Genomic DNA, 16,971 nt, shown 5'->3' with positions numbered 1-16,971 from the left:
AAAATCACAATCCGATAAATATTGCACCCAAGTAGTCTAATAATTCAAGAAGGTTAGCCTGAATTTGAGCAGGTTCGTCCGATTGATATACCTATATTTATCATAAGCCCAAGATACTTTTTTATAGATCATTAGTCTCTAAATTCATGAACTTTAATTCAACTCTGTTATTTCTCAAGTAGTTATAAAAATATTATTATTTTCCAATCTGACTATACTATCCTACATGGCAACCGTGAAAATAACGTAACTTAGTTGAAATTTCTAGTTGAAACAAGGTCGATTCCTCTAATTTCGAATCTTATATTAGTACTCTATCTCTTAAAAATGGTTTATAGTAATTTAATCATAAATGCAAAGTTTATACTCCTAGTAATTTTTTAGACTACTTATAAATTTTATGGAAAATATCATAATTGGGCGAAAGTAAACTTTTATTCTAAGCTTACAAATGGTATTCATTATTGTCGACAGTGTCTTTTAACAGCGAACACAATACCCTTGGTTGAGCACCTCATTGTTCAATCGCCACCAACACTCCCACAATGAGAAACGGTAATTCCATCGCCATCATTGTTCAAATCGCCTTCTGCAAATCTAAACAAAATATGCGAGTATAACACTGCAACGCACTAATATTGTATTTGTATTGAGTTTTTCTGGACAAATTGAATCACATAATTTGATGTAAAACTGCCTTCGGTTTTCAGGCGACAAAAATCAGCCCAGCAAAAGGATCAAGTTCTCAAAGGTATTTACAATTCGCTGCTGTATTGTTTGCGATTCTATCCACACCCTTCAAAATCACGCTTATTTATTGTCTACTTTCTTAATTTCAAGGATGAACATAGGGCTTCGACAGCACAAGACTATAGTTCTCACTTCGGAGAAGATTTGGAGGATGATCCTCGTGATGGTACGAATACTTTGATTGAATTGAATTGAATTAAATTCAGAATTTATTTTTCTTTTGAACTAGTGTGTATTGAGTTGCTTGATTTGTATTCTAGGTGATGGGAAAAAGAGGGATTTCTCGAAATTGGAACTCAAACCCGATCACATGAATCGGCCCTTATGGGCTTGTGCCGATGGTCGGATTTTCCTTGAAACTTTTTCCACGTTATACAAACAGGCGTATGATTTCCTCATTGCTATTGCTGAACCTGTTTGCAGGTATAATTTAGTTGCATTTGGTACAATATGTGTTTACCAAATATAGCACTTGATAGTTAACAAATATAGATGCTTCCTTGCTAGTAAGTGTACTCGTGTAATTGTCTAAACCCCAAGTTTATGTTAATTCAGGGACAAAAATTTCACTAGTGTTCTCGTTTAGTGAACTTGTTTTGTTAGTGTTTCGGAAATATATTGTTCGTAGTATACGTCTCTGATAATATTGAAGCAATAAAGTACTATCGTGTGACTCCTGTCCTGAATGATATGTTCCCAAATCATAAGAGGTTGATTTGACTAATTGACTGAGTAGTAACTAGTAAGCCTGCTATTTTAATGAAGAAGGTTATATATATGTATGGCTTTTGTTTGCTCATTTGCTCTTTAATAGTTGTTATGTGCATTTTGATATTTTGGGGAAGGATTTGATGTGCATGTTGCTCTACAGGCCAGAGTCGATGCACGAGTACAACTTGACTCCTCATTCTTTATATGCAGCAGTGTCAGTGGGACTTGAGACAGAAACCATCATATCTGTCTTGAATAAACTATCAAAAACCAAGCTTCCTAAAGAAATGATTGATTTCATTCATAATTCTACGGCTAATTACGGCAAAGTGAAGTTGGTCCTGAAGAAGAACAAATACTTCGTGGAATCCCCATTTCCAGATGTAAGATATGTTGCTGCAGTCGGGTTTAGGAAATGTGGGGTGCTATGATACATAATTGACTCTTTTCTCCAGGTGTTAAAGACGTTGCTTAAAGACGATGTTATAGGACGAGCTAGAATTTCCTCAGAGGTATGTATTTAGGGAGATTAGCTACTAGTACAATCTAACTATCACACTAAATACAGTAGTCGTATAAGATTTTGACTGTTGCTTCTTCAGGGATCACGTGGAGCTGATGGGTTTACACTTGGAAAATCTGCTGTTGAAATAGATGGTATTGGTACTCATGAAGAGTTGCTTAATGAAGCTGAGTTGGCAGCCGCAGCTGAAGAAAAAGAAACTCATGCATTTGAAATTGACCCTACTCAGGTTGGTTCTTTGATGATTTCAAGTCAATATCTGAGTTTCTTGTTGCTTCTAATATATTCAACGGCCACTGGCTGCATTCCTAATTTGCATTGTATTGGTTTTTTTAAGTATTTTGTTGAGAGATTTGTTTAATCCAGTTAGTTTTGATTATTCCATATGAATAAACTATAATAACTCTGTTTCCTAATTGATGAGTCCTTAAAATGGTGTGCAAGCATTGTGCATAATTATAGTGGTGGAACCATCTGCTGCCGAAATCCAACAATAGAATTTTCCCATGTAACTCTGTTTGTTCCTACCTTTACTGACCAGAATTAGCTGGTTGGGGAATTGACTATTTTTTAGTTACAGAAATTTTCTATTCATGCTTTCCTATTTTACCTTTGATTGGCTTAGGTCAATAAATTTGAGAAGTATAATGTGCCAAACCTCTCAAGATTAACGTAGATTGCTTTCTGATAAATGGCTTCTTTTTTTTCAGGTTGAAAATGTGAAGCAACGATGTTTACCTAATGCTTTAAATTACCCAATGTTGGAGGAGTACGACTTCAGAAATGATCCGGTCAGTAGCTTCAAAATCTGCACAGGGGTTAAGCTAGGAGCTTGACTTTAAAACTGTGAGTGGGAACATCTATAGAAAAGTTCCACTGATGTTGTAAACATTGCAGGTCAATCCTGATCTTGAGGTAGAGTTGAAGCCCCATGCGCAACCACGTCCTTATCAAGAAAAGAGTCTCAGCAAGATGTTTGGAAATGGTAATGATCTTCATATCCAACACACAGATACTACTCATTATTCAAAATTTGTGTAAGATCTTTAGGGTCATCTATTGTTTATTTGTATATCACAAGCTTAAACTTGAGAATATATGAGGATTTAAGTTAGGTAGCAATAAGGAGTGGTGGTAGTGTTTCTAATGATATTTAAAGACTTGAGGAAATGAAGCATCTGTTTTACATTTATTCTTGGGGCAATCTTTTTTCTAAAATTGGTTTTCTATTCTTTACCATGACTTAGGCAGATTATATGCTCTTCCTATGCATCAAAATGGGTCTGATCCCTCGTCTTAATTAATTCTCTTGTGGTTTGGAGATCACATGTGGGGCATTGCATTTGGGAATATGGATTAAGCTTTAGGGGTTTAGGGCCCTGTACAAGAACTTGTATCATGCTAAGTCAAAGTTTGCTGACATTTCAGGCAGGGCCCGTTCTGGTATTATTGTGCTACCTTGTGGTGCGGGGAAATCTTTAGTTGGTGTATCTGCAGCTTGCAGAATAAGAAAAAGTTGTCTTTGTTTGGCTACCAATGCGGTGTCTGTGGATCAATGGGCTTTCCAGTTCAAATTGTGGTCAACCATCAAAGAAGATCAAATATGTCGTTTTACATCTGACAGCAAAGAAAGATTCCGTGGCAATGCTGGGGTGGTGGTGACAACATATAATATGATTGCATTTGGTGGAAAACGTTCTGAAGAAGCAGAAAAGATAATTGAAGACATAAGGAATCGAGAATGGGGACTTCTTCTCATGGATGAGGTAATGTGTTATCTGTAAATAGTTTGTCTTTACCCATTGTATATTGGGTGAATATGAAGCTTCTCTGGATTTAAGATGTGGCATACATGCTCATCTCTTCAAAATATCAGGTGCACGTGGTTCCTGCTCAAATGTTCAGGAAGGTCATCGCTCTAACTAAATCTCACTGCAAACTCGGGCTCACTGGTTTGTATTTTTCTAATCTAAATAAGTAAATGCAATAGTATTTATCATTCATCAAGATTTTCCTGTTATGCTGATTTGATGAAGAATAATTCATTGTTACCAACTGGTTTGCAGCCACTCTTGTGAGAGAGGATGAAAGGATTACAGATTTGAACTTCCTAATTGGTCCAAAGTTGTATGAGGCAAATTGGTTGGATCTTGTCAAAGGAGGATTTATCGCAAATGTTCAATGTGCAGAAGTTTGGTGTCCAATGACAAAGGAATTCTTCGCCGAGTACTTGAAGAAAGAAAATTCAAAGAAAAAACAGGCAAGGAAATAACTCCAACTATATATTTTTGAAAGTTAAATCTGTGCTCAACATGATCAATCAGCCGTCCTCATATCCTCCTAATTAAGTTCCTCAACTCCTCATGTAATTTGCTTCCTCATCATCTTCAGTGACCACCATCTTCATTCAAGGGCCTTTTAGTTAAGTAGCCCAATCAAAATTTGTAAATAGAACTGTAAAGCGGAAATCCTTAATTGAATTTCACTTGTGAACTCATTTTATTGTGGCTTCCGCCTTCAGAGCTCTAACAATATTGCATGGTTTTCATTCATGGTTAATTGGCTGTGTGTATTTATTTCCGTGTCACCTCTGATATCTGTTTGTCTTTCTACCTTTCAGGCTCTTTATGTGATGAACCCCAATAAGTTCCGGGCTTGTGAGTTCCTTATCCGATTCCATGAACAGCAGCGTGGTGATAAGATTATAGTTTTTGCAGATAATCTTTTTGCTCTGACAGAATATGCAATGAAGCTTCGAAAACCTATGATTTATGGTGCCACCAGGTTAGTTCGTACCTCCCACTCTCTAAAATGAAAAAAGAAAAAGAACACTCCATCCATTAGAATTATACTGTTTCGTAATATATTCTTAATTTATAATTTGCAGCCATCCTGAAAGAACAAAAATTCTTGAAGCATTTAAAACCAGTCGAGATGTGAATACCATTTTTCTCTCAAAGGTATGGCAACAACCAACTTATCTTACCCTAATGTTTATGAATGTGTTGAAGCTGTAATTGGTCGGCAGCACTAAATAAGTACGCTTATGATGTTTGCAGCAAGCATATCACTTGATGTAACTATTTTCGACTATCACTTAGTCATGTGACAGAACTGACTATTACTTATATAGTCATGTGACAGAACCCTATGCTTAATTATGTTTCAGAATGCCGCATTGACTATTTATAATGTGATACTGTATATGATAAAACTCAATTTACATAGGACATGAAATGATGAAATACATCTAAGGTTATACCTAATCACTGGGATTCGAATTCTCTTATGGTGATGTATGATGTAAAAAGGGAAGATAATTGCTTGCTGTACGCTTTACAGGTCGGTGATAATTCTATAGATATTCCCGAGGCTAATGTGATAATTCAGATTTCATCACATGCTGGTTCAAGGCGTCAAGAGGCTCAACGACTTGGGCGTATTCTCAGGGCCAAGGTAGGTTCTCTAGATGCCTGTGCATAGCTAACAAATTTGATCATTCTATGCTACACGGTAGAATGCTCTCAGAAAGAATTCTCGAACATTCACCGTGTTCATCTGTGTGCATGTCTTTTAAGTATGGGAAAATATACCTGGCATTTTCATATGGTTCTTAGCTTCTTCTTAGACGATTTGTTAGCATGGTATGCGATGGGCATGGTGTTAACTATATAGTAGTTGCTCCCTCCTTCATTATTGGAACCTGTATAAACCTCAAGAGCCTGCAGACTCGTACACTTTCTGGGTGGTGACTTTGATTTCAGCATTAAACAACTACTTCCTCCTTCCCAGAATATAAGATGTGTTAACTTATGCACTAGGATTTTGAAATAAGAATTGACGCCATTTTAAGAATTCATTCTCCTCTCTCCCTGAACCTAATGTGATCTTAATCAACATTTAATGTTTTTCTCTGTTTATTCCATAGTCAAATATACTTATAGAGCCAAAAAAAACAAGCTCCAAAATTCTTTTTTTGCATTCAACCACATGAATATTAGATGAGGGAGTTGGAAACTGGAAGATTTAATGGAGAGAGATAAATAATCTTGGTCAAAGAGAAAATCTTATATTGTGAAACAAAACAAAAGCCTAAAACATCTTTTATTTCGGTGAGGAGGGAATATGGGTTGTTTCTAAGTGGATCTTCCAACAATATGTTTAAGACTCTCAGCTGTGTTCATCTCACTGTTGTTTCTTATTTCTCCCATTAATTCCACTATCTCTCTTCACATCAGGAAGTATCTTGGATTTAAGTCTTACTCTGTAAATTTTCTTGGTTGTAGGGGAAGCCTCAAGACAGGGTTGCTGGAGGCAAGGAAGAGTACAATGCATTTTTCTACTCTCTTGTATCTACGGACACTCAGGTATCTTAGGTTTCTAAATTCAAAATATATTTCCGTATTGGTAATTCACTTATGATCATACCATTTTTGTGATGTAGGAGATGTATTATTCAACAAAAAGGCAGCAGTTTTTGATTGATCAAGGTTATAGTTTTAAGGTACCATATCAACATCCATTATGTTGCTTTTCTGGCACAAATACCATCTTTTCACTACGTTTTGTTTTGACCTTTGCAATCTGTTTCAGGTGATCACAAGCTTGCCACCAGCTGATACAGGCCCCGAGTTGAGCTACCACCACCTTGATGATCAGCTTGCACTTCTTGGAAAGGTGCTTCTAAACATGAATAGCTCATCATATAATTTGAGACGTTTTCTACTTCTATAATGATACTAATATCTTACTCGTTTCCCCCCTAAAAGGTACTAAGTGCAGGAGACAATGAAGTTGGGCTGGAGCAACTAGAAGAAGATGCAGATGATATTGCACTTCAGAAAGCCCGTCGCTCAGCTGGATCCATGAGCGCAATGTCTGGAGCCAACGGAAGGGTATACATGGAGTATAGGTACGCATCGTGCTACCTTGCCGTATTGGTTGTGAAATACGTCGTGCTGTATCTGACCTCGTTCGTCTCTTGATTGCAGTACTGGTAAAAAACTACAAGGCCAGGTGAAGAGTAAACCTAAGGATCCGGCTAAGAGGCATCACTTGTTCAAGAAACGGTTTGGCTGATGCGTCGAATCTGCACACATCAAGTCTAAAGAGAAACAGGTATAGTGATATCATAGTATATATACTAGTTAGTTAAACTCTACAAAAATTTTATTTTGGTTGTGTTCTTGTGTTTAACATATCAAACATATGTTGTTTAAATAAAAAGTACTACTAGTTGTCTTTTTTTATTGAACGGCTATGATGATGAATAATTTATATTGTGTACGAGTAATTTGAATGATGGTAGAATTTTTCGTTACTTGTGATAATATGTCAGTGTACTGTTTGTCTGTCACATGACATGAGGAACAATTCAGATGTTTGAATATTTCTATATGCTAAAATCCAATTTCGATTTCGAATGGTAGATTTTATGCCTTCTTTGATTATTATTTTAGTACTATACCTTTTTTACTTGTGAACATAGACCTTTCCTTTAGCCTTTTTTGTAGTAATGATTTTGTTCGAGTTTAAAAAATAAAACGAATTTGTAATAATATATTGGTGGAGTGGAAGTTTGGAACGAAAATTCAATGACAACTTCCATTTGGAAAAGTTGCTTTTTTACATACTTGTGCTCATTATTTTGTTGTTAGTGCTTTTGTACAAGTTTGTCATCTACTATTTGGATTCACGTGCTGTGTTATTTATTCATGTTTTTGTGTCTTTTCAATCATGAATTTTGGATCAGATTAATTTGGAGATATTTGAGGATTGAGATGAGAGCATGATTATATATTAATAAGATTGAGAGCATTATAATATACTCCTACGTACTTGTATTAATAATTTTTAAAAGAATTTAAATTCTCACATCATTCAAATTTGCAACCCACTATGTATTCCGCACACGCACGTACAACACACATTGTGTGCCTTCGCACAAACAATACACACAAAACATACATTACATATCAAAACATTAAAAAATATATAATATTATATGATTATTTACTGTATATAAATAAATAGAATTCAATGCAAAGTCATGCCAAATTTTAACTAAATTTTTTGGCTTATCAAAAATTTGAATTAAAAAATTATTTAATTTTTGATTTACTTTCTTAAATTACAATTTATAACACACCATTCTAATTTCATTATACTAGTACTATATAGACACAACACAAAGACTTCTAGTTATTATTTAATGTTTTTAGTTCAAAATTAAAAACGACGACAAAATTTTACTACTATCAAACTTCGTGCTAGTATAGTACTACTGTAGTATTGTTATTTGTTTACAAATACGAACTTTACAGTGGACCTACATCATTGGCCCATTTAAGATTAGGATTCACACACCAGATACTCAATCCGTCCATTAATAATCGTCTCATTTTAACATTTTTCATTCGTCCATAAATAACTGTCATATTTTTTTTAATTACTTATGATAATAAATTTCACATTCCACAAACTTTATTTTACTCACATTTCACTATAAAACTGATAATAAAAGTAGGATTCATATTCCACTAGCTTTTTCTATCTACTCTACCTCCTCTGTCCGCTATTTATAGTTCCAATTTGATATGACACAAGTTTAAGAAATTGTTTGACTCTGTGAAGAAAAATGCAAAAATGAGTTAATGGAATATAGACTCCACTTTTATATATTGAATGTGAGTGTAATGAGTTAGGTGAATGATGAGGTCCATTGAGCATCTCGAAGGAGGAAAGATAAATGAAAGAGGTATATCACCCTTTCAAAAATTAACACATTCCAAAGAGAAAAGATAAATTATTTTTTAAAATAAAATAATAGGAGTAGTACAAAATGCATTCCAAAACATAAAGGTATAATGCCTTCTCAAACACCTTCCTCCTTTGATAATGATTTTTCATGAAATGAAGTAAATATGGTAGTTATAGGATTTTACATCTTCATCAACTCTTCATAATAGGAAAATGTATAATACGTTCTCAAATATATTTTTCCTTGGAGAATGAATTTTGTTGAAAAAAGGATAAATATGGTAGTTTTAAGATTTTACATCTCCATTTACCTCCCTCCTTGTAGATGCTCTTAAAATGGAAAAAAAGGTAAATGACACTTTAAAAAGAGAAATGAGACTTTAAATTGCATACACTTCGAAATGACAATATGAAACATTATTTCACAAATAAAGGGAGTATATTTCTTGAAATTTGTGTCCGGTAAAATTGAACTTGTAATCATGGACGGCAGGAGTAATAAATTAACTGCGTCACACATTTATGTTTAGAACCAATATATAAATTTTAGAGGTGAATAAAATAATGGTAGGAGTAATAAATTAAATTCATCACATATTTATGTGGAGTAATTTTTTCCATCCCATATAAACGTTGACTACATAAAACAATTACACTAAACTAGTGACAGTTTAGGGTTTAGGTGGGACAAATTTGTCTCATTTTTCTATCTCCGTTTGTTCCTCAAAATTTATCCCATTTTATTTTTACCATTTTTGGTAGTGGATTTCATATTCTACTAACTCATTCTTATTTACATTTTATTATAAAATTAATACTATATAAAAGTAGGATCCACGATCTATTAACTTTTAACTCACTTTCTATTACATTTCTTAAAATCTGTGCCGAGTTAAAATGTGATAAATTTTGGTGGACATAGGTAGTATAAATCAATGTAATTAAACAATGGAATTAATCCATAAACAAGGCAACCCTGAGCTGATAACTAAATTGGATAACTTAATCGTTAATTGGAATAATTTTTAGAAACAATTATGTGTACTACAAAATGGAAACTTAAAAATGGTGGGAAACTAGAATTAAGAGTAGTACATAAAAATGAATAGAAGTAAAATGAACAGAGTACAACAACGCAGTGACAATATTACACCAACTATTAACCATGGTTAGTTCAAGGTAACCCAATGCTGACGTGGCAGTTGAGGAGCTTAAAATGACGGTGGAAAGCTAACGGCAGTAGTAACGACGTCATATGTCGGTGTGAGGGGAACTCGGAATCCTTAGATTGACGTGGAGTAAAGGTAATAGATTCGATATTAATTACCGAATCACGGATTCTTAATTATGCAGGTAATAAATTTACATTAACGTAATTTGAAAATTATTTTCTAAATTTTGTTTATATGGAGTATACAATTTCACATTAATTACTCTCTTCCAAAAATATTCCACTTTCTTCATTTGCGACTAATATTTTGTTTATGTTTATACGAATTTTAAGAAATATAAATGAATAATGAAACATTAGTGATATAAATTTCACTTTTATATAATCTATTAACTTTAATGAAATATGAGTGTAATATTTTAATAGAGCGTGATTATCAATTTTATGTGTTAGTTTTATAACGCAATGTGAATGGCAAAATAGAATGAAAAAATTGTCTCAATCTAATTTAAATAAAGGTGAAATTTTATACTCCCCAAATTCTTAATACTAAGAGTTTATGACAACATGCTCATTGACCACCTACTTTATTTCAAAATTCTTTTTAATTTAAGGACGTTAAAGAAAATACAAAAAAGTACTACTGTATATTACTTGAAGGTGAACATAATATTAGTGTGTATGTGTATATATATTTTATTTATGCGATAATTTATATACTTCCTCCCATCCATCACACTTGAAGGATTAATTTTTTTTCAGAAAATTCCACGTTAATAAACATACTACAACTCTAAAACCGAAAACACTATTTCATCTATTTAACATAGTAGTATTAATTAACATTACTTAAAATATCTTTATGAAAAACATGTTGTTTGTTAATGAGACAGATGAATAAATAACTGTATATAGTACTCCCTCCGTCCCGGATAATTCGGGTCACTCTGACCGGACACGGGTTTTAAGAATTGAAATGAAAAGTGGGTTGAAAAAGTTAGTGGAATGTGGGTCCTACCTTTATATATTAGTTTTATAATAAAATGTGAGTATGAATAAGTTAGTGGAATATGAGGTCCACTACCAAAAATGGTAAAAGATAAATGAGACAAATTATATGGGACGGACCGAAATAGAAAACTGGGACGAATCATCCGGGACAGAGGGAGTATATACATATATCATACATAATCGTTATAAAAAAACGTAAAATCCAATAAGTACAATCACTATACACTTTTAAATAATTTAAATATGAACTGCATATTCACCAACTTCGTTACTAAGTTATTGGAGTGGGTTTATACTTTATATTTTAATTGTTGTATACTCAACAAACACTCACGAATTTTGCTTCCCAACAACTCTTCTCTTTAATAACTGCTAATAATCTAAATATGCCAATCAAATATAGCTTAAGTAATCAAACTGAACCATCATTAGTACTTGTCAAAAGGTTTTAATCAGCTATGCTTAAATGAAGTAGTTGCGTCTCTTATGATTAATTAAGAGCATCCATCGTGCTTAGGCCAGCCATAGGCCAGCCATTCTCTCCCCTGTCATGTCAGCAACACTAAAAAAACCATCTGCCACATCAGATTTAGGCCGAGCCATAAGCCAGCCGCAATAAAAACAATTCAAAATATACTACATTTACGGAATTAAAATTACGATTAAAATACGGAATTAAATTTACGACACATATACGGGAAAATTCATTAATTGCATTTAAAAAAGTTACATAGATAAAAAAAAATTACATGCATAATAAAGAAAAAAAAACTATCGCCGTGCAATCCTCCGTGCCCACAACTCTTCAATTATATCCTTTTGGAGTTGAATATGAGCATCCACTTGGCGCATGTTGGCAAATTCCTTAGGTACTGCTCACCGTAAATGCTGATCACGCCCCCACAGAACTCCTTCAGACATTTCAGGGCTGACGACTCACCGATGTGGAGGTACTCATCCCACATGTCTGCCGCGCCTCCGTAGGCCAACTGCCTGATTGCCGCCGTGCACTTTTGAATAGGGGTGTGGCCGGGTCTGCCAGCCGCATCGTGCCTGAAGCGGAAACACAGATATCAACGCTCTAATGCGCCAACGATGCGCATAAACAACTCCCTGCGCATTCTAAAACGCCGCCGGAACATGTTGGCGGGAAACCGCGGGTTCTCTGCAAAGTAGTCGTCGTACAGCCGCTGATGTGCAGCTACGTGATCCCGATCAATCACTGCTCGGTGGTGGACAACTCGTGGAGGGCGAGGTATCGCCTGCTGTTCCACCATACGCATGTACCGCTCCATCCCGCGGTTCATGTAGGCATCCATAGCCTCGTTCATCCTCCGTTCGTACTCCTCAGGATCCCCACCACTACCACTACCGCTACCACCCGCGTTACTCATCGCTCGATGATGCTCTTGTACAGAAAGTTAGAGAGAGAGAGAGAAAACTCGTTAAAACAAGTGGTGCAAATGAAAATGAAACGAAAATCGCGTTTATATATGATTTAAAATAAAAAAATCAAAAATCGGCGTTGGCCGATCGGGCCGCCACAATGGCGGCTAGCCGATCGGCCAGCGCTTCGGCGGCAGCGACGAGCAATGCACCGGCCAACCCACGCCGATCCGCTCGCCGATTTCGTGTTCGCCGATTGCAATGGTTCGGCTAGCGCGACGAATCGGCTAGCCGGTCGCTAGCCGACCATTGCGGATGCTCTAATAGTAGTACTGATAGTTATGACGTACACATTTTTTTCGGGCAAACTGAATGTACTCCCTCTGTTTCTTTAGGGCATCCGCAATGGTGCGGACGATGCATCGTCCATCGCATCGTCCGCGGACGATGCGCAGAGGATACCCATCGTCTGCTACTATGAACGATGCGGACAATGGGTTGGACGATGCTCACACGTTTTATTTTTGATTTTTTTATTTTTTTCCAATTTTTTTTCTTATGTAAACACTATATTTCTCTACCATTTCACACACTTCAATTTCACATCTCTTCAATTATTCTCTCTAATCGTCTCAAAAATGAATCCCGACGACTACGATTTGAGTACATCGGATGGCTGCAGACGGGCCTTGACTCGAGCCTTGTTTGATGCCGTTAATGAAGCCAAGGCGGAATGCTTGGCACAAATGCAGCGGGAGGAGGCGGAGGCGCGGGTCCCTCGCCCGATACGACGTCGGACGTATGTCCCCCGCGAGCACGATGTAGCGCACGAACGTCTGTTCGCAGACTATTTTGCCGAGAATCCAAGGTGGGGCCCGAGTGTTTTTCACCGACGTTTTAGAATGAGCCGAGATCTTTTTCTCCACATTGTGCACACGTTGGAGGGACGTGATGAGTACTTCCAGTATCGGGAAGACGGGATCGGCAGACCCGGACTTACGCCATTGCAGAAGTGCACGGTTGCGATCCGCCAGTTTGCCTACGGCACAACAAGCGGATATGTTCGACGAGTACCTTCACGTCGGGGATACAACTGGCCGCGAATGTCTGAAGAAATTTTGTAAGTTAGTTGTGGAGGCTTTTGGCGACATATATTTGCGACGCCCGACTGCTGATGATTGCCAGAGCCTGATGCGGATGCACGAGATGGTGCACGGCTTCCCTGGGATGCTAGGGAGCATCGACTGTATGCACTGGCAGTGGAAGAACTGCCCGACGGCGTGGAGAGGCCAATTTACTAGCGGCTACAAGGGCAGCCACCCGACGATGATCCTAGAAGCCGTCGTTGACCACCGCCTCTGGATCTGGCATGCCTACTTTGGTCTAGCCGGGTCGAACAACGACATCAAAGTCCTCAACTCGTCCACCCTATTCGCCGATCAGTGCAGGGGTTGCGGTCTAGCCATCCAGTTCCACTGCCAACGGCCGCTCACATCATATGGGGTACTACTTGGCTGATGGCATATACCCAAGGTGGCCTATTTTTTTGAAGACGATTAGCTGCCCAATTGGTGAGAGGAGAGTCTTGTTTGCGACAAAGCACGAGTCCGCGCGGAAGGATGTGAAGCGGGCTTTTGGGGTGCTCCAATCGCGGTGGGCAATTGTGAAAGGTCCGGCGCGTTTCTGGTACAAGGAAGTCATCGCCGACGTCATGTATGCGTGCATCATCATGCATAACATGATAGTCGAACAAGAACGTGGACATGTCACCAATTTAGTGGATGATGAAGCCGGATCTAGCTCCAATACGACGACCTCGCCTGTCACTCGAGGATTACTGATTGGCTTCGGTGCGGTTCTACAGCGACAGGCCTCAATGTGCAACCAACGAGACCATACTCAGCTCATGACCGACATGATTGAAGAAGTTTGGAACCGCAACCGCCGCCGTTGAGAAATTGTAGTTTTTTTTATTTCGTATTGTAATGTTTGAATTTTAACGAAATGAAGTTATTTTTCCAAATTTTGAAGTATTTAAATATTCAAATAATAGATAAAATGCTTAGGGCGTCGCTTAGGGCGGGCTATAGTCCGCCCCATTGCAGGTGGAATAGGAGGAGGATAAAATGCTGACATGGCGGTGCATAAGGCGTCGCTTAGGGCGTCCCATTGTGGATGCCCTTATAATTGAGTCATTTTTCCATTTTAGAAAGTTTCTTCATAATTGAGTCATTTCCATATATGATAACTCTTTTCTCTTTCTTATTTTTCTCTCTTGCTTTATTCTCTCTACTTTATTCACTTAATACTTTATTCTCTTTACCTATTCCTCTCTCCTACTTTTTAATCTATTTATTTAACACATCAAACATTTCTTTCTAAAACTCCGTGCCGAAAAGTTTTGCCTCAACTATGAAGAAACGGAGGGAGTACTAATTAACTCGAATAGGACCAATTGCGATCCGAGTTGAAAATCGGCAAAATCGGGTTAAAACCGTTTAAAAATTGACGGAATTGTTAGTGTAGTACCAATTATGATCCGAGTTAAAATGTTCAGGATGCAAAAATTCAAAAAATAAAATATATAACAAAAATTATAAAATTTACATATATTCAGAATCAGTTTTAGCATTTACTCAAAAAAAAATTGTAAAATTCTTTGCGGGTCGCAGAAAAAAGAAAATAAGAGAAAAGTTAAAAAGGAAAATACGGCGAAGCAGTATTCATTGCAAAAATGAGTAATAAAAAAAATACTTACTGAAAAGTACAGAGAATGAGACCTATTTTTGTCGTCTTGTGATGAATCATCACCCTTTAAAGTGAAACACACAAATAAAGAAATGCAAAGAAAATAGGAGTAGTACATAATAATAACTCTACCTTTTCAGAGAAATACTTATTTAATATAATCATTAGTTTATTCCCCACTTATTATTTAATAATTATAGTTGATGCGTACGTGAGCGTATGGTGTATGTGTATTTCGATTGCCACGTCTACAACATTAACAATGCAAAAAAGTAGGTTTTCTCAAACATTCATTAAATATTCCAATATATTATTTAATAAATAAATTACATACTCCTATCCTATTAGTTATTGAATTATTTTTGTAATTAATACTATAGAAATAGATATTCATGATTTTATATATACTATGGCTATAAAAACCATTTGATTAATATATGTACGATTAATATATGTACAGATATATTATGTTATTACTTAATTTTTTGTTATCATGTGTACTATTTTAGTTACTATATAAAGTATGAAGTGTAAAACAAAATGTACACGATCTAAATTTGAAATGCAGTTACTTTGGGGGTTTGGGGCATGGGGTGTTGTTACAAACGAGCTATTATTTTATATAAAATAAATTTAATATTTTAATATTTTTTATGAATAAAATATGTGTGTATTAGAGCACATCATCCATTGCTGTAGCTTTTAGCATAGCTGGGGATTCAGATCCATTACTTTGGTGCGTGTTGTTCGAATGCAATTTGCCAAATTTATGTGTTCATTCCTAGGCACAGCCAACCTCAACATTTCACGCAAATTATGTGATTTTGTTCGAGCAATTTAAACAATGTATACTAAACAAACAAGCAGTCAGCACTATGCCAGCAAATTTGGTATGGATAGTATTGTATAATCTATATGGACAATTTAGCAAATTCAAAACAGTAAAATTAAATATATTTACATCTCTCGGATAGTGACAAAATCTAGCATTTGCTGCTGCATAATAAACTAATTTGAAAATGAGATAACATGCTTTATAGGGCATCAGTTCTAGTATCATAAGGGTTTCACAAACTCATATATTGTACAAACTCCAAACTTTTCAACACAATATCAACACAGTGTAAAATTTTAAGATTTTGATGTCTACACAATTTCAATACAATGTCAACACAATATCAACATTCAACACAATGTCAATACATTGTTATCCACTGATATTGTGTTGATATTTTTCTGTTGCTATTATTTTGTAATCTGTTGATATTTTTTAACAATCCAATTATAATTTAGAATTTATAAAATATTTAAAGTTTGCATTTGAGTACGTTCCTATATCTATGTACTTCAAAATTAGTTAGATATAGGGGTGGCAAATCGTGCGTGTCGGGTCGTTATCGTGTCAACACGATAACGACACGAACACGATAACAACAAACACGAACACGACCCGTTAAGAAAACCTCAAACACGAACACTAACACGACACGCTATCCTCGCAGTTACACGTAACACTAATACACGAACACGACACGAACCGTTTCGGGTCAACACGACACTAACACGACACGAACCCATTAATGACACGAAAATAAGTATTAAAAAATGAAAATAATAAGAATAATAATATTAAAATATTATGTGTTAATAAGAATAATAATATTAAAATATTATGTGCTAACGGATAACACGAACACGACACGAACACGCATTGTTAACGGATAACACGAACCCGACACGAACACGACATCTAACACGACACGAAATTTTCGTGTCCTTAATGGGTCGATCCGATAAGGACACGAACACGATAAGCTCTGACCCAAACCCATTAATTTCGTACTGATTCGTGTCGTATTATCGTGTCGTGTCAAAAATTGTCAGCCCTAGTTAGATATTGTTAAAGAGGTAA

General features: G+C 36.0%; 3 protein-coding genes across 3 annotated transcripts; all 3 read left to right on the top strand.

Moving 5' to 3' along the window:
* The first annotated feature begins 438 nt into the window (after positions 1 to 438).
* On the top strand, positions 439 to 7,233 carry LOC125214832 (general transcription and DNA repair factor IIH helicase subunit XPB1-like). The gene is made up of 20 exons (XM_048116003.1): positions 439 to 555; positions 711 to 751; positions 841 to 916; positions 1,011 to 1,173; positions 1,622 to 1,844; positions 1,917 to 1,973; positions 2,064 to 2,213; positions 2,695 to 2,775; positions 2,882 to 2,969; positions 3,413 to 3,750; positions 3,861 to 3,936; positions 4,051 to 4,244; positions 4,605 to 4,768; positions 4,872 to 4,944; positions 5,327 to 5,440; positions 6,271 to 6,351; positions 6,429 to 6,488; positions 6,578 to 6,661; positions 6,754 to 6,896; positions 6,976 to 7,233. Exons 1-20 carry the CDS (start codon positions 546 to 548, stop codon positions 7,061 to 7,063), a joined length of 2,304 nt encoding a protein of 767 aa, XP_047971960.1. The 5' UTR covers positions 439 to 545; the 3' UTR covers positions 7,064 to 7,233.
* Positions 7,234 to 12,949: 5,716 nt separating this feature from the next.
* Positions 12,950 to 13,435, top strand: LOC125210188. The gene has a single exon (XM_048109759.1). It carries the CDS (start codon positions 12,950 to 12,952, stop codon positions 13,433 to 13,435), a length of 486 nt encoding a protein of 161 aa, XP_047965716.1.
* Positions 13,436 to 13,809: 374 nt separating this feature from the next.
* On the top strand, positions 13,810 to 14,265 carry LOC125210187. The gene has a single exon (XM_048109758.1). The coding sequence runs from the start codon at positions 13,810 to 13,812 to the stop codon at positions 14,263 to 14,265; it is 456 nt and encodes a 151-aa protein (XP_047965715.1).
* The last annotated feature ends 2,706 nt before the right edge of the window (positions 14,266 to 16,971 follow it).

The sequence above is a fragment of the Salvia hispanica genome, chromosome 3, assembly GCF_023119035.1.
Source record: "Salvia hispanica cultivar TCC Black 2014 chromosome 3, UniMelb_Shisp_WGS_1.0, whole genome shotgun sequence".
Taxonomy (NCBI): Eukaryota; Viridiplantae; Streptophyta; class Magnoliopsida; order Lamiales; family Lamiaceae; genus Salvia; species Salvia hispanica.
Note: the sequence above shows the minus strand (reverse complement) of the source record. Positions and strands in the feature narration are given on the sequence as shown.

Bases quoted from the DNA above. Each gene is read 5' to 3' on its own strand.
- LOC125214832 (XM_048116003.1), top strand. The intron at 3,937-4,050 runs GTTTGTATTTTT...ACTGGTTTGCAG, and splicing joins CTGCAAACTCGGGCTCACTG to CCACTCTTGTGAGAGAGGAT. The intron at 6,352-6,428 runs GTATCTTAGGTT...TTTGTGATGTAG, and splicing joins TTGTATCTACGGACACTCAG to GAGATGTATTATTCAACAAA.
- LOC125210188 (XM_048109759.1), top strand. From the start codon at position 12,950: ATGAATCCCGACGACTACGATTTGAGTACATCGGATGGCTGCAGACGG.
- LOC125210187 (XM_048109758.1), top strand. From the start codon at position 13,810: ATGGGGTACTACTTGGCTGATGGCATATACCCAAGGTGGCCTATTTTT.